Here is a 23,595-nt window from a genome sequence, read left to right on the forward strand (position 1 = left end):
AAAGCAATGCAACAGTCTGGGCAATGCCACCATCTTGAGCATCGCCCCACGTCCCATCATTGCCAAGGGGAGCTTCGCCCAGAACTTCATGCTGTTTTTCAGTTTCTGAACCGTTCTTTCTGTATTGTGCCTATGTTCGGCTTCTAGTGTATGATATATATCTATCCCAAGATACCTAAAGGTTGTGGCCTCCCACGGTATCTGGAGTACCGGAAAATTCTCCTCCAGGAGCCCTCTATATCTGCCCAGCGGGAACACACAGGATTTACTTGGGTTCACGGCTATACCTGAGAGTTCGGCAAACCTCTCCACCACTTCTAATATATACTGCAGGTTCTCCTCTGGGTAGCGCAAATACAATAACATGTTGTCTGCGTATAGTGAAATTAAATGTGATGTTTCCCCAATGGCAATGCATATTGCGTCATATTGCTGCCTTAAGTAAATCGCCAGGGAATCCAAAGCCGGAATATACAACATGGGGGACCAGGGGCACCCCTGTTTGGTCTGGTCCCTCTACCAAGTTGCCACCTTTCAGAGATCACAGTTCCTGTCTTCACTCTCGCTAATGGCTCACTATATAGGAGTTCTACCCAGTGAAGATATCCTGGTCCCATAACATAGTTGGCTAGGGCTGCCTTCAGCCTGGGCCACTTGACCGAGTCAAATGCCTTGATCGCATCCAGCGACACTATCGCCATGTCCCCTTCAGTATGTTCGATCACTCGATGGAGTCGCCTCAAATTATTCGAGATATTCCTATTTGGGACATATCCTGTTTGATCAGGATGAATTAGTTTGGTTATGAACTTCTTTAATCTGTTTGCTAGAACCGCTGTTAACATCTTACTATGCTGGTTTAACATTGATAGGGGCCTATAGAAACCGCAGTCTCTACCAGGCCTGTTGGGCTTGGGGAGTGGTATAATAACCTCTTCGCGCAGTGATTCCGTTAGCCTCCCAACGTCATATGCTTCATTAAGCATTTCCAGCAGTGGGGGGAGAATCTCTGCTTTATATGCCTTATAAAATTCACTTGGGAGTCCGTCTGTTCCCGGGGTCTTACACGTGGGCAGCTGCCTCACCACTTCTTCTAGCTCTTCTAGAGTGATCGGGGCATCTAGCTCCTCCCTCTCTTCCACACTAATTTGGGGTAGCCCAATGTCTTCCAGTATGTCTCCTATTTCCCCCCTTTTGCTTCCCGTCTCGTCTCCGTACAAGCGTCTATAAAAGTCTGCAAATTCTTGATTAACCCCCTCTTGCGTATCTACTACGTCGCCATTATCTTTCACTATTGTCCTAATTGAGGGCCTGAGGGGTCTCGTTTTTGTAAAGCCATGCAAGGAGTCTTCCTGGTTTGTCGCCTCCAGCATGTTGTCTTTCTATGTACTTTTTATAATTAAGATTACATAATCTCTCCCAATATCCCGCACATTTCTGCTGCAGCCCCAGTGCCGTTTCTGTATCTGCCTTAGTGTTACTGCCCCGTTCCAATACCCTCTCCAATTCCTTTTCAGAGTCCTGTAATTCGGTCAGAATCCCATCCTGCAGTCCTTTAGACTTGGCTATGGCAATTCCTCTCACTACCACTTTAAAGGCTTCCCAGAGTGTGCCCGCTGTCTTGACACTGCCAGTATATATCTCAAAATAACTTATTATTTCCTCTCGCATATCCTCCCTGAATACGCTATCTTTAAGCGCTTCTGCACGCAATCGCCATGTGGGTATCCTTCCCCTGGGGGGTCGGTATTGCCATGTTAGCAGCAGTGGCGAGTGGTCTGAGAGGACTCTAGCTTTGTATTCAGCCTGCGGTATTTCGGCCAGCAACTACTGCGTGACAAATACATAGTCCAGTCTTGTGTGTAGGCCCTGTGGGGCCGCATAATGTGAATAGTGTCTATCCTGCGGATGACGTGTTTTCCATGTATCTGTAAGCCCGAAATCCGCCAATAGTGCATGTAGTGCCTTTGCAGCCGGGGTGGGTCTAGCTATTTTAGTGTCTGATCTATCTATGGTGGGGTCCAACACACAATTGAAGTCCCCCCCCACAATATAGCTCCCCCCACGCTGCCACTGAGTTTACTATACAGGGTCCTAAAATACACAGCTGTATCTTGGTTCGGGGCATAAGTATTCACAATGCAGATCTCCCTATTTTCCACCATCCCTCTCATAATCACCATCCTACCATCCGCCTCTACCTGCGAGCTCAGTAACTGAAACGGAACATGTGCTTCTGCTCCTTCTGGTAGTCCAACAATGCGGATATTATTTCTCCGGGCTCGTCCTTCCGCCTCCTCCGCTCTGCTCTCCAGATTACCCACTCGTTGCACCAGGGCGTGAAGCTCCGACCGGTTGGAAGCACAGTCCGCCGTGTTAGGGCCCATCTCCTTCTCGAGGTTCTCCGTGCGCTCCGCCAGGGACCTAACGTCTTGCCGTAGCAGATTCACATCCTCTTGCACTGCCCCAACCTGGAGCTCCAGCGCTGTTTTCAGTTCTGCCACCGCCAGTTCGAGCTTGTTCTCCCAAGCCGCCTTCAGATCGGCAATCGCTTCAAGGACCTCATGATTCATGCCCATGGTGGCACTGCTCCCAACTTGGGCTTTGTCTTTGTTCCTGGCTCCTTCCGGGCCTGGTGGCGTCTTAGTGTATTCCTCTAATGTGGGTTGCTTACTGTTCAGTCTTGGGGGTTTATTAGACATGGCGCTGCGTCTATGAGCCGTGGGTCAGCCCCTTCACTCGTGGTCTTCAGTCCCAGCAAGAGTGGGTTCTTACTGTCCTCAAAGGGCCGATGATATCTGCTGGTTCCTTCGATCGTCCACACTCCGCTCCGAGCACTCCACCAACCTTTTTCCCCTTGCTTTTCTGTCACTGCGGCCAACCGGACTGGGCAATGTGATGATTATTTCGTGTCCCTAGCGATCTTCCTCTGCTGTTGTAGAACGGAGACAGCTTCTCCGTGCCAGGGATGCGCCTCTTGGGATCTCTTTGTTCTCGTCCGCGGCCATTTTGATGTCCCTTCCGCGGCCAGCCTCTCAGAACAAAGTAACAATACGACCGTTTCTCCGCTGTAAATTGGCAGTCAGCCTGCTCATGCTCTGCCCTGTGTCTTCCCACGCCTGCACATACTCTTTGGGCCGCCGTTGATCAAAAAAGTATGCGTTTCTTGGTTGGATCACGGAGCTCGCAGGGTTTCCAGCCTATTCCATGGCTGCCAAGCCACCCCCCCCCCCCCCCAACTAATCAAACATCTTTATTTATCTCTGCCTCTATAATGGAGGAAAACAATATTATTGAAATAGAGACACTTTTGTTCAATCTTGGGGATAATGTTATCACTCCTCCATGTACCTTCACGTTACAGGCTCAGTTGGTAGATGAAGGTCCTATGCTGGTTCACTCCAAGTATATCTGATGTTCAAAGTTGTATCAAACCACAATCTCTTCCTTTTCCTTTTGCGTGGAAATCCTTACAGTGGATTCATAGCGTGATGGTCACTTGGTCCACTTTCCAATCCCTAATGCTCTGTATCAAACAGGCGGGTGTCGTTTCCTCCTCTCGACTAATGTGCACTCCCAACATAATCCACCTTTGGTATGGGAGCTTTTATGTTGGGAGGATGAGCCTGGAGCTACTAAGAAATCTTCCTATTGCAGAGGTCATTCCTTTAACGAACATGTACGTCGTTTGCCCTCTGAAAATCATGATTCCATCAAGACTGTTAATCCACCATCTGGAAGCCAAAGTAAAGATGACTACTGTTGTAATGCCTGTTATGAACAAACAAACAATATAGACGATCATATCCAGATCAGGGGTGAACCTGAGATTGTACGTTGTTCCTCATCAGATTGTATGGAGAATATAATCATGCCAACTGCGATGTCCATCCTATACTGAAGAAATAGTCCATAGGCGCCCCTATGCGAGAACAAACACGGCCCATTGACCTGTTCTTTGGGAAGGTACGCACTCGAGAGTCTGCAGCGACACTTTAGCTCACTGTACCTTTCACAGATGGGAAATATCCATTTGCACATCAGTCTTTGTCCCACCCACATGGGCAGTCCAGCACCGAAATGCTATGGCAATTCCCTTCTGAACAAGAGCACCAACAGCAACCCCATACGTGTGTTTCAGCCTTGTTGGGCCTCACCAGTGAGATGGAGCTGTGCCTCTCTGAGCACAGTGAGCAAGGGGTCCACGTCTTTATAATATGTTTCCTAGAATGAGTTATACATTGAGAATGATTCTTATCCATCTTGGGTGGATATGTTTATTTTACCCATTAATCGTTAATTTCACAGTTAACTGGAAAAGATATGTTAGCAGGAGCATTAAAATAGGACTAACACTTAAAATAGCTCCACAAAATGTAATCATCTGCACCTTGGCTCCAAATGTAATATATTACTTAAGATGTATCTAAGTAAGACTGCCTTCTCATTTTTCCGCATATTCACCCAGCGTAAGCAAGAAGCGAAGGATAAATATGTCTTAATTCGTAACGGGATTTATTCTAAAAATACTACCTCATTAGTAGTGGAAGACACAACTTCAAGGATTTGTTTTGGGAACTTCATTTATACTTTTAAGTCTAAAGAGGCATGGCTCAAGACACCTGCAGCATAACAGCCTTAGCCTCTCGATTTCCCGCCACACATTTTTCATGGAGGTATTACTGCATTTCCCCCATAAGAGGAAGCAAATCTAACTATGACTTTATTTGCCTGGTTAATCTAGACCATTATCTTTTTACTATGCGTCACCCACAAGTAGGTGCCTGAGAATCCAACTCCAAAGAAATCAAATGTTGAGACAACTTTTAGTTCTTCAAATGTAAATCTCAAATTGTACATTTGCCTCTTGCATATATTAACGGAAAGGGTGCGAGCGATGAGAAAAGAATCATCTGTGTATGATCTACCCGACATTCGCATAACTTCATATGTTTATCCTACTAAGCATTCCTTCAAACCATTTACGTATAAATGGAAATAGTAACGGGACAATTGTGCGGCCTTGTCTCACACCCCGATCATTAGGTAACTGGGAAATTGATTCCCCCTTCCTCCCAAAGGTGGCATACGCCATGGTAGAGCTATATAGTTGCATAAGTATGATAAAATCATCAAAACCCATAATGGGTAAAACAGCTCATAGCTGCTGAGAGTCTCTCCTGAACCCATGGAATCTGCCAATGATTGAGCAATGCTTAAATCTGTTAGTCATAATCAGCGACTCATTAAATCCCAGTTGAGTCACATAAGCTTTTCTTATCCTGTATACAATCTGAGGCCATTTCAGGATAAACTTACCCATCGTTACCTTTAAGAAAATATTAGTCAGGGCCTTTTTCTATAAATTGGTATAGTGGATGGCAGCACCCCCCTAGCAGGAAGGGATCTGCTTACCAGAAGTGCTTTGATTATATTTAGTAACAGAGGTATCCAGATAGTCGGCCTTCTTGTAAAGATATCCAGGCACCCCATCATGACTTGAGGCAACAGCATTAATAATAGAAATAGGTTCATCCAGTCTAATATGATTAGCTTGGGTACCAAAAGCTGGAAAATCCAGAGACTGCATCTTTACCGAAGTCTTGGCTCCCCTATATCCCATACACATTACTGAAAAGATTATGCTTACAAAACTATGAATATTACCATTGGCAGCCATATCCAATTGATTAGCAGCAATTCTACTGCATTGGATCTTTTATAGGTTCACATGCTTGAAACCGCAAGTTTGGTCTATAAGAATCCTCCTCAGCTTCCAGAGCTTTTCTTGTCTTCATTTAGAAGTTCCTGTTTAATTTTTTGAGCTTGCTCATTTATGCTGTGCAAGCCTGCCTGCTGTTTACCCCAACACCCTTAGTTTTTGCTACACTATTCCCTGCACTTTGTAAACATTAAGTTTGCACACCTCAGCAAGAGCATAACAGTTGAAGGTACATAAGAGCACTCAACCCACCCAAACTTCCTGTTTATGGACAGTAGCAGTTGTGGGAGGAATGTTTTTCTGAGGGACCCCCACCAAGATTGCATTGTTCGCTTGCATCTCCATAAGTCTTAAGACTGAGATTTACCAGACTTTCAATCAAAACAGTCTTCAGGACTGCCATTGGAGGCTTGCACTGTTTTTGGAAGAGTACAAGGGTGTCTCCAAAGGAAAGTACTTACCAGAACAGCCCCTTCCTCTTTGCATTCCCGGACCCCATAAAAGCGTTCTCAAAAGAAGAGAGCTTCTTCACTTGAATGGGCTGCAGTACATGTGTAAAAGATCAAATCCCCACCAAAGGGGAACAACCTCTTGGGCACCAGAACAAATCCAGTGTGAAAAACACCTGCACGCATCGAAGGGGCCATCACCAGACAAACCGTCCATGTTCAAACTGTCCACAAATCCTTCGACTGATTACCCATCAAGGACGCATACGTCTGCAGGCAGGTCCGTTTCATCTACACGACCCATCATCCATGGGGAAAGGGTTGTCAAGAAACCCTTCCAGAGTAAGGTCCTCATCCATAATGCACCAGCTGTCTATGGAAGCCTTGTCCACAAACATTTTGTTGACAGAGTGCCATAGGTCTTCGGAGAATCACTTGTCGACTGCAGGGAAACCAGCACCGTCTATGGCATAGACCTCTTCTACGAGCGCACAGATGTCCACAGAGTGTACCCTTTTGATGACCCTGTCGACGAACCTCTCATCCATAGGGCTGAATGTTATTACTCTATCTTCCATGAAGGAGATGTCGGACCTACCGGACTTAATCCTACAGGGAAATTCCAATTTTTCAGATCATGAACAAAAGCCCATACTTCCTTCGACAGTCCCGAAGCCGGATAGCTCTGAATGGCCAGTAAAGTCTAGGCCGATTGAGGGCACAAATGACCTTTTCCAGTCGGCCTTAAAGCAATCCCTTGACAATATTCTTTCAGAATTACAGACACAGCAGTGCTTACATTGGCAGGAAAAGCAACTCCCCCCAACCACGTGTTCCAAGGAAAACCTAAAACACGCTAACCCTAATGCGTTTGCAGCTGCAAAGGAAATCTTCTTCATCCAGGTCAATATGGTGATGCTCGTTGCAATGAAGGCCCCTTGAAGGGCCTCACAAAGGACTCAGTCCCTTGGAGGACAGCATCAGAGATCGGTATCATGAGTATTCAGATGAGAAGCAATCAATTGATGCATGTGAAGAGGGAGAAATTCCACATCTCTGCAAGATGATGCAAACGAATTGGAGGATTGTCATTTTAAGTAAAGGAAGCTTAACTCGTTTTAGGGGCTATACCTCCAGATGACATTGTGATTTTCTTATCAACTCATTCCTCCCATGGATTCCTCATCTTTTAAATCTATCTCCCGCACGCCACTGCTCTTTGGAAACTTGTCTGCCACCAGAGCAGCTCTGCGTCAGCTCAGCCTGACGCCTCTACATGACCCGCAACGGACATGTCAGGGCCAGTATATATAGAGTCACTGTGCCTGTGAACATATATCATTTCTTTTAGTGCACTCAGCTTGATTTAGAAACACTGCTTATTTTAAGCCTTTCTTGTTTTTCAACGACATGCCAACTCTATCAAAGTCTTTGGGGTTTAAACCCTATGTCGACTCCAGACGTCAGATGTATGTCTCGGATCCTCATAGGTTCTGTCGTCATTGCATCGGTGAAGGGCATGACAAGCAGGATTTCTCATTGTGTAAGCCGATGCACCCCAAGGCACTTTGTGAATGGGAAGCAAAACTGTTCAGCTTCCTCCGCAAGGAGAAAGGTGAAAAGCAGACTTGTTCAAGGTCGCATGGGGATGGTCGTTGCATCGGAGTACGGTTCCCAGTCTGCAAGTACAAAAAGAACTATAAGCACTGCAAAAGGTCCATCTCCCGCTGGTTCCTCGAGGCACAACTCTTCTTTCTTATCGAAGAAGATGAGCCACCACTCTGGGAACTCCCCAGATGACCAGGCTCCTCTGATACCTTTGATACTTTTCCCGACCCAATCAACTAACTCAGAGGAATGTGAGGCCTTTAGGCTTAAGATGCTAGACATCTTTGCCAAGCATCTGGTGCTGACAGCTTTGGCCTCAGTGCCGACGGAATCCACTGAGCTCGGACGAGCTGGTAGAGATGCCAACAAATCGCACGACCGTGCGCCTTTGGACCAGACAGCGCAGAAGACAAACAAGATCCTGTTTGAAGGTGGCAATGCTCTGTCTTCTGGTGTTGGTCCTCCAGCCTCGACCAACCCTTCCACAGCACCACCAGCGCTGACCGACGTCAGTGATGCCGTAATTCCTTGAGAATGGGCCGTTCTCCTTAGGAGTACATTCATGTCTCACTTGGAGGACATTCATGATGAGGAAGGGGACCCCATGCCCTTTGACTTGGAACCCCTTCACTCTAGTGAAGTTAGGCACTGCCCAGAGGAGTTTTATGCAGATTATGGTGACATTATGGACCTTGCTGTAGACTTGCAAAATGACCTGGGCACCTCACCAGATATGGACTTACTACCTACTTCTATCCCGAACAAGCCTCAGGCTGCTTTTCAGCGCCTGATTGCCAAGGTGATGGATACCCTATGGTTATCATCCCCCTTACGGCGCAATGTGCAGTAGGAACAGACTAACATCCTGGACGTAGGTCCAAAGAAAGAGATTCTACTGCAGGTTAACAAAGCATTAGAAGCACCTGTCCTTGAGCTATGGTCCAAGCGGCCTCCATCCCAACTTTAGACTGGGATCGGACGAAGTGTAGACCAGCACCCTCTAACCCACTGCTCCGGTCGGCCCATGCATCTGCAGAAAGTTTACTCATGCAGACTGCCATGGATAAACTGAAGACTATATCTTTCCCTTCTCTGCCCCCTGACAGGGAGACCAAGAGACTGGATAGATAAGGAGGAAGGTTTTTTGGCTCAGCAAGCCTTGGCCTCAGATGCATTAATGCCTCCTGAGCTCTGGCCAGATTTTCATTTGGGCTTCAGTGTGTCATCTCAGATGTGGCAGAACACATCCTTGAGGGTGAAATGGGGATGGATTTGCGGCACTTGTGAAGGAATGCAAAGCGACCTTCCTCCAGATCCTTTCATCAGGCCTGGACACAGTGGACTGTGTAGCCAAAATGATGGCCACCAGTACTGTGGTTACGAGATACACATGGCTGAGAACAGCAGGTTTTGCCCTGGATGTCTAGAAAAAAGCTACTGGACATGCCTTTTGGCAGCAACAACCTGTTTGGTTGAAGGCAAATTAATCCCTACAAAAATGCCAGGCTTCGAAGGCAACTGCAAAATTGCTGCAACTGGTGGTCCAGCAGCAGCAACAGCCTGTTGATCCAGGGCCAGAGGCAGGTGGTTTTGCTCCTTCATCTCTACTGCCCACAGAGGAAGAGGTCAAGCTCCCTGTGACAAACACCACAACAAGGGCTGGTATAAAAGTATCCCCAGAGGAGGTGGTTCTGCCTACTCTCGCCTTGGAAGATGCACATGTCCCCATCCATCGGGCCCACAGGCATTACCTCAGAGTCACAGTGGGAGCGCACCACCACTAACGGTTTTGGCTTCTACCCTTCAGGCTAAGGTCTGCACCAAGAGTTTTCATTAAGTATCTGACCCTAGTAGCAGCATATCTACACAGATTAGGTGTAGAACGCTACCCATATTTGGATGACTGGTTGCTAATGGCACCCTCCAACCATTGCCTCTGGCCACTCTCATGTTCTCTCTCAACGCCAACAACGCCACACTTCTGCCGGATCACAGACGATGTGATAACTTGGAGCAGACCTCAACACCACCATCCCTTCATTCAGATCATCGGCTGAGAGGATTTCAGCTCTTGCAACATTGGTGAACCAGCTCCTAGCAATAAAAATGTGCACTTTGTAGGAATCCAAATCCTCTTGGGCATGCTGTCATCTTATAAACCGCTGGTACCCCAGACTGTGCTGCCAAATCCTCCTGTACGGGGCTCCTTCTCAGTGAGCTCAAGCTGCGAGCTCCTGGGAAGAGCACCTCCAATTGAGCATTCACCAGTTTCCACCATTCTCTGCGCTGGTCATTGAAGAAGAGCAACTTGCAAGAGGGGATACCTTTCCAGACACCCACATCCACTTTTAATGCTGAGGATGGATTCATGCCTACTAGGCTGGGGAGCCCAGCTGATCCATCTCCAAGTTAAGGTAAGAGCTAGAGTCCAAACTACATATCAATGTCCTAGAACTGAGAGCGATCCAGGTGGGCCTGTAAGTCCTTTTAACTCGACCTTCAAAGGAGCACAGTAACAGACAGCACATCCATGCATTACACGAACATGCAGGGTGGAGCTAGGTCAGAGAATGGGCTCTAAAGGAAAGCATCTTGATCAAACAGAATACCTGCTAGGGAAGGGCAATGTTAGGGTGGATCGCCTCAGGAGGGAATACACTACGTCCCATGGGTGGGAACGGAATAACCAGAAGCTGCAGCAAATGTTCAAGGTTTTGGGAACCACACGCATGGATCTATTCGCCACAAAAATCAATGCCAAGGGTCAGCCCTTTGCAAGCAGACTCTGGGAACCAAGAGTGACGGGGGACTCATTTGCCACTACATGAAGAGACCCATTAATCTTCCCTTTGCTTCCTCTGGTACCCACGATAATCAGGCAAGTGTGGGAGCAACCTAGCAAAATGATACTCGTCGCACCGGCTTAGGCCAGGCTAATATGGTACCCCACTCTCATGAAAATGCCAGCATCAGAGCCCATCTGCCTCTTGTCCACCAGATGCTCCTGAGACAGCAGGAAGGTCAGATACAGTCCCACAACCCGGGATCCCTCTTGCTCACAGAGTGGCTCTTGAACACCACAAATATGCACACTTGAGTTTTCTAATTTTTTTTATTGCGTGTTTGGTTTACAAAAGAAACCTTGCACAAAATTGAATTCCATCATCAAAACATTATTTTCAAATTACAAATAGAAAATCCTATAAAACGAAATACTAACATTTCATTAACTTTACTTTATTCAATTTATAACGCGCAGCTGTGAACACTAAGGCGTGAGGGCGCGATATGTAACAAAACAAGTACGAAAAGAAAATAAACATAAAGCAGGAAGGGAAGACAATCACAACGTCCGAATGTGATGGAAACCGATCCGCATAGGTGGATGAGAAAATGATTGACTAGTGAAAAAGGTGTGTCTTGAGGATCTTTTTAAAGGAGGAGACCGAAGCTTGCTGGCGAAGCATGGAGGGAAGCAAATTCCAGAGTTTGGGTGCTGTAGTGTAAAAGGCCCCATTCTCAACTATCTTGAGTTTGCAGCGTGGAAGAGATAACAAGTTCTGGTTGCTAGACCTAAGTACCCTAGGGTTGGCTTTGTCTTGAATTTGATCAAGCAGATATTTGGGCATTATGCCAAGTCTGCATTTATAGACAATCGTAAGTAATCTGAATTTAACACGGGCTTTGATCGGCAGCCAGTGTAAGGAGCGTCGGGCAGATGAGACGTGGTCACGTCGCGGCAGTCCCTTAACTATCCGGACAGCCCCGTTCTGGACTACTTGAAGTCTATTGAAATCAATTTTTCCTAATCCAACCAGGAGACTACCGCAATAATCCATTTTAGCCCCGACTATGGCTCTTGCAATTGTCTTGGCGTTGGCCTGCGAGATAAAAGGTCTTAAATGGGTTAAATGTTTTACATAATAAGTGGAAGCGGAGATAACACTACTAACGTGGGCTCTCATGGTAAGGGACTGATCCAAGACGACACCCAGTATTTTAACTTAGGTTGGAGGGAGATGTCCACTAAGCCCAGCCAAAATGATTTATACTAGGGTCCAAATTGGCGAGGTAGTTTGTATTGCCAAGGTTTTAAAGCTCGGGTTTTGCTTTTATTTAAAGCAAGGTTATTGGCCATCATCCAATTTTCTTTAAGTGAGAAAATTCTGTTTAGCTCATGTTCATCCTGGGAATATACCCCAGAAAGTTTTACTAGGACTTGGGTATCATCAGCGTAGTTGGAGAATGAGATACCTTCTTCCTCTAGCATCTTAAAGAAGGGAGCAGTATAGATGTTATAAAGGCAGGGGGAGGTACTAGCACCCTGTGGTACCCCAAAAAAGACCAGGCTTGGGTCCGCTTCAAATTGCCCAATACAGACTCTGCTTTGTCTATTAACAAGGTAGGAATTAATCCATGATGCAGCGGAGGGGGAGAAAGTGGCCACCTAGGTCATTCTGGCTACCAAAGTGGGGTGATCAACCAAATCGAATGCCGCGGATAAATCCCGAGACACAAGAAGAGTTGCTAGGCCTTTATCCATGGTAGCAAGTAGACGTGATTTAAGATCTACGAGAGAGGTCTCTGTGCCATAGCCCTTCCTAAAGCCAGACTGGTAGATGTTTAGGATGGGATGCTGGTTCAAATGGGAGGCTATTTGTGAGTAAGCTGGTCGATCAAGAATTTTGAGAAGGAATTGCGTATTAGTGATTGGGCGATAATTAAGCAGATTATTAAGGGCCGAATCTGGGCTTCTTAAGGATGGGGGTGATCCAGGCGGCTTTAAGGTTGTCGGGGATGCAGCCCTCTGGTAAGGAAGCATTAACAAAAGTACAAATTGCTTTTAGCAATGGAGAAGGGCAGGATTTTATAATTAAGGAAGAACAGGGATCGCCCTTACACATAGTAGGCTTGAGTTGTTCGATGATGGATTTTAATTCAGCCTCTGAGATTGAGCGATAATTAAATTCGGTGATAGGGGATTACTAATGAAAGGTTTACTATATGCAGAATCCTGGTTGGCGGACTGTTTATGTACGATATCAGCTCTGATGCCAAGAAGTTTATTGTGCATTCCGTTCTGGATTTGTAGGCACCAAGAGTTATCTAATGGTGGAGATGGTCGCTGTGGTTCGGGGGTAGATTCAGAATCTTTTAGGATCCTGAACAATTCTTTAGTGTCGGATTTGGCATTGAGGATCTGATTGTTGTCTTTTTTGCTACTGTAAGCTCTAATCTGTAGGCCTTAGCAGCAGTTTTGTTTGCAGCTTGGGCAAGGTTAGTAGGGTTGGCTTTCCATTGATGGAAAAGGGTGGTAGTAGACAATTTGGACTTTTGTAAGTCCTTGGTGAACCATAAATGACTTCTATTAGGGGCGAGCGTTTTTTTTTTATTTTCATTTTTTTTTATTTTTATTTTTTAGACTTGGCAGTAGCAAGAGACTGGGAGATGGACGCCAGGTTGGACGTAAGGATGGAAGACATATCTAGTAAGGTGGTATGGTCCAAAAAATGAATTGCGGGGTCGAGAAGAGGTCCAATTTTGTCCACAGTAATATGTTTCAAATTGTGTGTGATAATAAAGTTGGGCTTATGAAGTTTTAACTAATATAAAAGCTCTCAGGATTAGGCAGCTAACCTAATTTCACTTATAAAGCTCAGTAGTTTTGAAGTTTAGTTTATTTATAAAGTGCATACTCTTGAAACAGGTTACAATAATCAGTGAATACAAAGTGAATTACACAAATATACATAATATACGGAGAAAATACCCTGAAACAGGTTACAATAAGTGAATACACCGTGAATTTACACTAATTTACATAATATACAGAGAAAATACCCTTGGCAGATTATAATACAGGTACAATGAGAAGTGCATATATACATAACCTATATTTCACGTGGAGGGCAGGACTGAGTGAGGAGCCTCATAAGTCGTGGGAGAACAGCCAAGATTCGGCGTTGTTCTTGAAGGTTAGGAACGATGGTTCAGTTCTGATGGGAGTAGGCAAAGTGTTCTAAAGTTTGGAAGCTAGGACAGGGAAACTCACACCACCCGCTTTTTGTAGTTTGAATCTAGGCAGGGTGAGGCTGTGAGTTTGGGCTGATCTAGTAGGTTGAGAAGAGGTGTGGAGTGTAAGGCGCGAGGCGGGGTAAAGTGGGGCATTGTTATTCAGGCATTTGTGGGTCAAGGCTAGAGTTTTCAGGGCAATTCTTTGTTTTACCGGGAGCCATCGAAGGTCAGATCTGACGGTGGAGATATGGGAGCATCTTGGGATGTTTAAGGCTGCCCTTATGGCATTGTTTTGTACAGTTTGCAATTTATTGAGGTTGGATTGACTGGTCCCTAAGTAGAGAGCACTACAGTAGTCAATTTTGGCCATAATGAGTGTTCTGGCGAGGGTAATGCAGTTAAGAGAGTTTAGAAAGGGTCTGCAGGCGGTGATAAGTTTGCAGGTATAGGCTGAAGCCGACCTTACTGCATTTGTTTGTCTGTTCATGGAGAGAGTTGAATCCAGATAGACGCCTAAGGTTTTAGTGTCTTTAGAGACCTTGATATTGTTACCGTCGATGATGAAGGACTTGTAGGTTTGATCTAATTTGTTAAGACGATGGCTTGATCCTAGTAATAGAAGCTCGGTCTTTTCATCGTTAAGGCAAAATTCGTGCTGTGCCATCCAGGCCTGAATGACCAGGTAGACATCATTCAAGGCTTTGGTGTCGGCAGTGTGATCACCAGTGATAGGAATGAGTATCTAGGTTTCGTCCGCATAGTTAGTATAGGAGACACCCAGATAGTCAAGCACATCAAAGAGGGGCTTGGTGAATACTTTGTACAACGTAGGGGACACACAAGAGCCTTGTGGAACGCCACAGTGAATGGGGGAGGGGTCAGCCGATGCTGTAGGCGAGAAGACCCTCATGGATCGTTTGCTCAGGAATGAGTGGATCCAGGCATTGGCAGAATCAGAGAAGTGGGCAGCAGATTTAAGGTGATGGCAGAGTATTTGGTGGTTGACCAAATTGAAAGCCACGGAGAGGTCAAGGAGAAGGAGTAGTGCTAACTTCCCATTGTCCTTTAGTGTCTCCATCTGCGTTTTCAGATCAATCAGGGCTGATTCGGTGCCATATGTAGGGCGGAATCCTGATTGTCTTAACCCCAGAAGATTGTTGGATTCGAGATAGTCTTGAATCTGCAGGTAGGCTGCACGAGCCAGGATCTTGAGCAGGAACGGGACCGTAGTGATTGGTCGGAAATTAGTTGTGATGTTAGGGTCGAGGGAAGGGTTTTTGAGAAGTGGGATTACCCACGCATCCATGAGGTTATCCGGGACTATACCCGTCTTGAAGGAGGCATTTATGAAAGCTGTGATGAAAGGGGCTAGGTCGTGAGAAGCTTCCTTGATGATGGGTGCCGGACAAGGGTCACCTTGGCAGTTGGACGGTTTGAGGTTGTTTATGATTCCTTCTACTTCAAGGGTGGTGAGCGGGGAGAAAGAGAAAGGTTTATGAGAGGGATTGGCTTGGTGAGTATTAGGTGTAGGTGTGCTTAGTGGTTGGTCAGGCTGTAGGGATTTTTGTTTATCTCTAATTTTGGCTTGTAGGGTGGCAATTGTACCCAGGAGTGCTGTCTGAATATTCGTGCACCAAGTACTATCTTTGGTACACGAGTCAGGGGGGGCCGCAGTCTCCAGTTCCTTAAGAATTTAGAAAAGTTCCTTGGTGTTAGACTGGACTGACACAATACGGTTTTTGTAGGAATCTTTTTTTAGCCTGGAGTAAGGCTTCTTTATAGTTAAGAGTGGCTAATAGAAGACCGTCCTTGTGGACGTCAGAGGGGTGGCTTTTCCAGCGTGACTGCAATACGTTTCTCTTTACTCTGAGCTGGGGGATGAACCACGAGTTGAGGTGAGCGCGATGTTTGGGTCTCCTAAGTTTGAGCGGTGCAATGGAGTTAATGGCTGCAAGCACTGATTGGTTGTAAATGTCGGCAGTGCAAGGATTATAGTTACCTAAGTGGTTTTTAAAAATATTTCCCATAATGCATCACTTTTGAAAAATCCATAGAATGAACAAACCCCTGAAGTTAAATATCCTCTTTTCATTTAGATTCTCGCATTTGAAAACCAACTAAGGTCTCACATTCTTCTAAGCAGAACCTGCAGAATGGGGCCCCAACGCCCTTTTTTTTTTCAAAGAAGCAGATTGTCTTTGGGTTTTTTATAGGTTGAGGCAGAAAACATATATGCCATTCTGGCTAGGGGAGATGGAAAAGGCTGCAAATACAGTGGAACTGCCGCGAATTGCTTATGGACCGTTAGCAAATCTCCAACTCTTTTATATTTTGAGAGGTGTATCCAAATGTCACACCAGTCATGGTGGAAGACTTTCTTTTTTTTTTTAAGGGATCGCATGTCGGCCACTTGAATTTGCCTCCTGAGTTTTTTGGTGGTCTTTCAAGCTATGATATCCCCATCTACAGGCAGAATATATGCTAATCAATGGAAGCGCTTTGTGTTGTAGAGATTTTGTTGGGATCTCACCCTTTCTGCATCACAATTACTGCCATACTAGATGGCACTGTCGAAAGTAGGGCTCTCGCAAACCCTCAATCGGGGAACTCGACACAGTGTTAACATCACTGATGAGATCTCCCTACAAATCAATACATAAATGCAACATTGTTTGAAAGTGGGGTTCCCAATAGCCATCGCCTCCGCCAGACATATTGGGGAACTGCAGGTGCTGCATGTCAAACCCCCATCACGGTGTTCCTGAGGCTGCATCCACAATTCCTACCCCCCTTTCCGAATAGAATGTGAATGGCTACATCTCACTGACCTTCTTTGGCAACCACTCAACTTCGGCCCTGTTAGCTGGAACACTAAGGGTTCCGCAATGTGTTTCCAAACATCCCAAGACCCTGGCATGCTGCAAGAGATCCCCTCTCCCCACAACTCCCAATATCCACTAAACTCCCTCTTTCAGTGGAACCCCCACTTCTGGATCCATGAAACAAGGTGCTGCGAGCACCAGCCAGAGGTGAAGGAAAACATATCCCAACACCCCCATGGCCTCCTCTCACTCAGCCATGAGAGCACTGTGAATTCCCCCATCTCATTCAGCAACACGGCTTGCACATGCAAAAAACAGTATCCTTAAAACTAGATTGGAAACACCAAATTGAAATCCTCAAGCAAAGGTGTATCATGCACGCCCCCGAAATGTGACATTTCCCACGCTGTACCCCTTTTACCTGCAAAGAAGGCGGCAAACTATGTAGAGAGAGGAAAGGCTGCAGAGCGCACATGGTAGGGTTTGAAGATGGCCACCAGCCCCTTTAAAGCACTCCTCTCTGAGTTCTGTACTACAAAGACTCGCTATGAATCCGGTCACTCCATGACCTCCCGATCCATTCATGAAACAGAACTCTTGTCCAGGCAGTATAAAAGGTGCTCTGTTTAATCAGACAGAGTGATGGGACCAGGAGTACAGACGACCCTTGCAGAGTAGCGAGAGGCAGGTCAACGTCCAGGCAGGAGCAGTTCAAGGGTTTTTATTGATATGATGAAACTGGCTCCATTCTCTCTGTCTCTGTCTCTCTCTCTCTTTCTCTCTCTTTCTCTCTCCATCTCTTCCTCTCACGCCATATATATATATATATATTCATACATACATACATACATAGATGCTCAAGCCATAGGAAGAGTATTTTTTTGGGTGGCTTATAACTTTGGCGCTGTTCGACGAATCCTCACCAAAACATTTGGAATCCTGATAAACCGCTGGACGGATTTGCACAAAACGTGTGCAAGGAGCAGTGGCTTGGTCTCAAAAGCGTGCTTTTGCAAATTTGGTGGAAATCGTCAAGTCGTTTTTTAAAAATTGTCCAAAATGTAGGTCAAAAGAAATGTGTGATATCTGGGTCCAGCCAATGGGCCCAATTCCTGGTTTGGAGTCCGAGACACCTCTCGACCAATCAGAGAGCTGCGTGATGTTCCCAGACATCGTACGCAGCCACTGATTGGTCAATTAAAAATGTGTGGTGCGTCAAAACCTTTGAAACGGACACCAGGTTGGATTCGCAAACGGTGCGCGTAGACGGCGGACAGCACAGTAAAATCATTAAAAACCACAAGATTACATTTGTCAAACTAATAAAACCATCTCTGGGGAGGAGAGGGGTGATGATGATGGGATGGCATACGGCCATAAAAAGTAAAAAAAATCTGCTTTTTTTATCTCTGATGTCATCATTGATGTCATCTTTGATGTCTTGGGTGTTAGTGTTAGCAGTACATGGGGGTGGCGCGAGTTATGGTTGTATAGCTTACCATAACTGGTGAATTTCCCTTTAATAAAGAAATTTCCCTGAATTTGATAGGTTTTTGTAAGTGCAACTTAACCATAACGTCCCTTTAACCAAGATTTTTCACTGAATATATATATATATATATATATATATATATATATGTGGATATATGTATTTGATGTTGATCCAGAAGAAACCAATGAGTCGATACCTCAATTAGGCTAACAAAGTTATTTATTTTGCATATTTGCGAGCTTTAGTAAAGGTTTGTTTGTTGGAATAGTGACTCATGAAAATGCGATGTCTGTTCAAGCCCCCTACCAGTGTATTGAAAATGTGCTTGCATTTGAATTCATAAGTCTTTCTGGCGTTGATGCATGCACATTTTCAATACACTGGCAGGGGGCTTGAACAGTGACCATGTGAGGCAATCTCTTGTGATTTGTTAGGTTTTTACATTAATGTAATAATCGCTTCCCTTACGGATGGCATGAGTCTCCCTAATTCTAATGATTCCTCCCATATCTGTAATGGCCGTGGTGCCAGGGTCTGCCTGAAGTCTTTATAAAGTTCAATCCCCAAGCCATCCGATCCAGGCGCCTGGCCCAAATGCCAGCAAAATGATTGCATTACCTATCTCCTCCACAGTCACAGGCTGTTCTAGGGCTAGGCGTGCCTCTTCCGGCAGCTGCGGGAGATCTTGAAGTATTGATCCAGGTTCACATCGGTGCACCCATCAGCGTTCGTATATAAGGTTGGATAGTAATGGAAGAATTCAGCATTTATATCGTACTCGGAGGTACATTTCTTCCCAGTTTGTCCCAGAATTTCAGTACTAGGTCGTGCCTTACTTCCCGCCTTAGCTGCTCTGGTCTATGACCTCCCAGGCCTATCTGCTTCCCCATATTTCTGAGCAAGTGTTGGTTTTGTAATATAGAGCACCTCGTTATCCGCTAGTTCCTGAAATTTTAGCACATTCCCCTTAATTAACCACAGCAATGCTGTATGGTTTGTCGAACCATATTAATTCTCGGGCCTTCTCAATTGTTCCTCCACCTCCCACAGCTCTGTTCTAATACCTTTAAGTTCCCCACCAAACACAGACAGTAGCTCCCCTTCTAACCATACTTTAAATGCCTCTCACACTGCTGAATGCAAAGCCAACGACTCTGCATTGTTCGTGAAATAACCATTGATTTTTTCCTGGGGGACGACCACAGCCCAGAATCTAACATGGATGGAGCCATCCTCCACATGGGCCAGGGTCTAGGACACCCGTCGAACACAAGAGACATCTCCACATGGGATTGGTCAGACAAGGTGCATGGGTGGATCTTGCATGCCAGCACCGTAGGCATCCAATTAGAGGAGCGCAACCAGTAGTCTATCCTGGACATCGTATCATGAACGGAAGAATAAAAAGTATACTCCCTAACGCTAGGACACCTACTTCTCCAAACATCAGTCAGCACCAGGTGGGACATTATCTACCTGATCATTTGTGCCGAGTTAGTGAGACCGCATGGGGTAGTGGCCGATCGGTCCAGTACAACATCCAGGATAGTATTCAAATCACCTCCGCAAATTATTGGGGATATCTGCTGCCCTTGTTAAGATATCAGGGACTTGTCTATAAAAATGTGGATCATCCATATTAGGCCCATATGGGTTTACCAATCCAACCAGTGCACCTGAAATGTTCCCCCACACTGTTATGTACCATCCCAGAGGGCCAATATAGCTCTTAGTGACCTGGAAGCCCAATGAATGATTAGTGAGGGTGAGTACGCCTCTCTCTTGCAAGGAGTAATCTGTATATAATTGCTGCTGGCCCCACTTTGGTGCAAATCCTGCATGTTTCTTCCCCAGGGCATGTGTCTCCATTAGGATCTTAGGGCGGTGTCGTTCCAAATAAGCAAACACCTTTCTGGCCGTGGGTTGATTATTCAGACCCCAGGCATTCCATGTCCCCCATCCTGCTAGTCCCCAGAGATGCAGTGACAGAACAAACACTCCCACTGTCCCACCAAGTCAGAACTGACTGTAGCTTTCCAATAAACAGTATGTCTGTCAAACTTTTGAACATAACTTGCCCCACTCACATCCACCCCAACCTGTCAGTGGTATCCCCACAACCTTCCCCATGAAACTTCAAGCAACATGGTGCAAACATCCGGTATAGGAGCAGCAAAAGCCCATAAGGCACATATCCAACTTGTAGTACAAGGTATTCCCGAGTAGTGTTAACAATGTTCATGCTCAGACTGGGCTGTACGATTGTCTAGCTGTCTGGATAAATGAGCACTTTAACTTGATTCAAACTGAAGTGATCAACGCTCTCTTGCCAATCTTCAATATTTGATCCCCATCACAGTATTTCAACAGACGGGCAATTATCGATATGTGGCGGTGCACCCAGCTTCAGAGGTAGGGCCAGTGCCCGATATGCCCTCTACACTAGGAACTGCATTGAAAACTACACATCCGTAAAGAGTGATTACAGAAGGCCCTCAGCAAACTGTTCCATAGGACTGTGAACTAATTTCTCAGGTACTCCCACAATGCGCATATTATTACGCTGTAAGCGTGATTCTAAATCATCACATTTTGCGTGCACCACAGTGAGTTATTTTCTAATTATTTCTATTCTTGGTCATCTATCATGTACCTTGTCGTCAAGATCACTTATTCAAGTTTCCGCCATGTTGTTGCGCCTATTTTCTTTGTCCAACTTTGTACGTACAGAGTTAATGTTGGCAATAATGTTGTCACATTAACTGAAGAAAATCCTGCATTGCAGACATGGTGGGCTTCATATTTGTAAGGGTAGATGGACCATCTATCTGGATGTTATTAGCAAGCGGGACCGCTGTTGTCTCTCTCACCGGGGTACTAGTAAAAGATTCCATAGGACTCTTCTTATTCTTTCCAGCTCCCCTTGTCATATCTGCTGGGTATCTATCTTAGATCAGTTGATTGCTCTACAGGCACTGCTGTGAGATGCACCTTTAAATGCAGGCCAATAATCTTGTCTTATGCATGAAGTGTGCTGCCGCCACTAAGTATATCATACTTCTCATCTTACCAGTAACATGCAGTAGTTCACACCTTTAACAGCCACTTCAAGCCCCACAGAGGAATAATAATACAGTGTAGTGTAATGATTATCCTACAGACGTAGCTATGTGCTCTGCTCAGTCTTATTTCCTGTGGGCTATTAAATAGATTGCAGTGGGCTTATCCCTACAGGACCTTTTCAATAAGGTTTGATATCTACAATAAGTAGATTCTGGGCAATGTAACAAACACCACAGCTCCAGCACTGAGCAACCATATCTACTACAATACTATCCTCCTCCCGGCACTAATGTCTCTCACGGCACACACCGCCAGCGCAGGCCATCCCTGCGTACATATCCTCTAAGACACCACGCTCCGGTTCCGCCAGCTTACACGCTATGCCCGTGTCAAGGCCCAGTCTTTTCAGGGCCACCCCAATGCTATACCAACTCTCCCAGGAGACACCCACTTGCGGCTGCAGGTCCACTGACTTCTCAGGATTGGTCAAGGATGTCTGCGTTGCCCTCCCCAGCAATATCGCAAAACACGGCTCAGAACTGCAAACTCGTTCCCAGCAGCTCACACCTTCAGTTCAGCCTCCGCTTCCCCTATAAGCCGATGATGTATTTTCGGGGTACCGCAATCAGCTGCATCCGCCCCTGAAGGGTGCATTCTTGTCTGTGTGCCATATCCATAACACACTGAGACGGTCCCTCAGGAAACACCCGCAGACAGCTCCTGGCACACTTATTTCTAAGGGCTGGCACAGTAGGCCCTTGTTCCACCGCAGGTGCTGCGGTCTCACTCCAGCCAGTAGCACCTCCAGTGCCAGAGCAGTAAACACTGCTGTTATAATATTGCAGTCATTGGGTGCTGCAACAGGCCTACCCGCCACCAGGGATTCTTTGTGTGCCTGTTTGCCACTCCTATAGGCAGCCAGACGCACTGATGTCATGTCAGGGCCGTCCTCAGTAGTTCTGGAGCCACAGCCGAGGCAAGCCTGCTTGCACATCTTGCTGTTGGAAGCAGCACCGTCAGCACCCCAACCCCACTGATCATGTCGGGAGACGAACTCCGCCTGCTCTCCTTCTTCTATCCGCCACTAACACGGGACACACTCGTCTGGGTTTTGGAGGGCTATTTTCAAATACAAGATTTCACCGGATTCAGAGCTTGCTGATCAAGCAGCCATCTTCGTTGCTTCTCAGCAACGCCCCCACTAATTCACATTTAATTAGGAGCTCTAGTTAGGGCTGTACCGAACTTCAGTTTGAGCAAGTATTTGGCCAAATTCTGACTGAAAAGATGCTATTCAGTACCGACCAAGTAGTTTCTTGCTTTTCGGCACCTGCCATATACATTTGCTTCCACATTTAAATGCAATGTAACAACTCAGAGAAGCAAATTTGGGGAGCAGATTGCAAAATGGAATACCATTAAAAATTGTCTGATAGCATTAGTTTTCCTGATTAAACATGACTATGGGCATATATTTTTGTGATTTCGATAGAAGGAGTTGTGAGGATGAGCGAAAGGTGAACATTCTTTGTTCCTATGGGAATTGTCTATGAAGTTTCATGAAGAATTCACAACAGGTAGTGAAGACGAGTAAAACTGAGGCAGTATCATGTCAAGCAGAGTGGCATCTTATAACACAAGGGTCGAACCCTATTTTTTGTTACCGGGGTGCTAACCTCAAATCGTGGGGGACTACAACAGAAAAATGGCAAGCAAGTTTTAAGCTGCCCCTCCCTCTTGTGTGAATATTTTAAGCCACCTGTGGACATAATGCAGGTATGTTTAAATTGCTGCATTGGACCTGAACTCTTATTTCAGGTTAAAAAAAAAAACAGAGTGCTGTAAGGAACTCATGGTGGCAACAGTAAAGGCAGAAACAAGTGATCACATTTCAGGGGTGTTTCTTAAATCTAAGTCCAAACCTAAATCTAAGATGGGAGTCAGCGTCACCATCAAATGAAAATAAGGCAGTCCTAGTGGTGGTGTGTCATATAAAAAGGACCTATACTAAGAAACCTATTGCCAAACCTTAAAACTACTACGAAAAGTGTGTGGGATAGTTTTCAAGAAAAGAAAGAAGTGTTCTCAAATAATATGTCAGGACGGGGTAGCTTGGGCCTCTCTTCCCCACGTTTAGAGCATGGGGCAAAGTGGTCTCGATGGCCAAGTCTCGTTTCCCTTGAAAGTCTGTTCCCTTGGAGGGCCTGAATTATTCAAATCACAAAACCAAAGTTCCTTCAACAAAATGAAAGTCCGCTTTCTGGTTTTACGTAGGGTGAGGATTCTTCATCAATGGGTCCCTCTCTTCCAGGTGCTGATCCTAAAACAGTTCCTATCCATATCAGGGCCTTCAATGGTTGTGCCTCCTGGTTCCGAGGGCCTGATAGGTTTTCAAATAACAAACACAAAGTTCTGTTCTACGTA

At 45.7% G+C, this 23,595-nt stretch overlaps 1 protein-coding gene across 4 annotated transcripts in view; it reads left to right on the forward strand.

Annotated features, from left to right (window-relative positions):
• NAAA (N-acylethanolamine acid amidase) overlaps positions 1-23,595 on the forward strand; it is a 539,996-nt gene that overhangs the window by 508,941 nt on the left and 7,460 nt on the right. For 3 of the 4 annotated variants that reach the window (XM_069626299.1, XM_069626298.1, XM_069626296.1), the window contains exon 11: positions 13,202-13,267. The exons of the other annotated variant lie outside the window; for it this stretch is intronic. In XM_069626299.1, coding sequence (XP_069482400.1) covers positions 13,202-13,267 — 66 coding nt within the window. The remainder of the gene's footprint in view (positions 1-13,201; positions 13,268-23,595) is intronic. 4 annotated transcript variants of the gene reach the window in all.

Source organism: Ambystoma mexicanum, chromosome 6p, assembly GCF_040938575.1.
Source record: "Ambystoma mexicanum isolate Mex_15411 chromosome 6p, UKY_AmexF1_1, whole genome shotgun sequence".
Lineage (NCBI taxonomy): Eukaryota > Metazoa > Chordata > Amphibia > Caudata > Ambystomatidae > Ambystoma > Ambystoma mexicanum.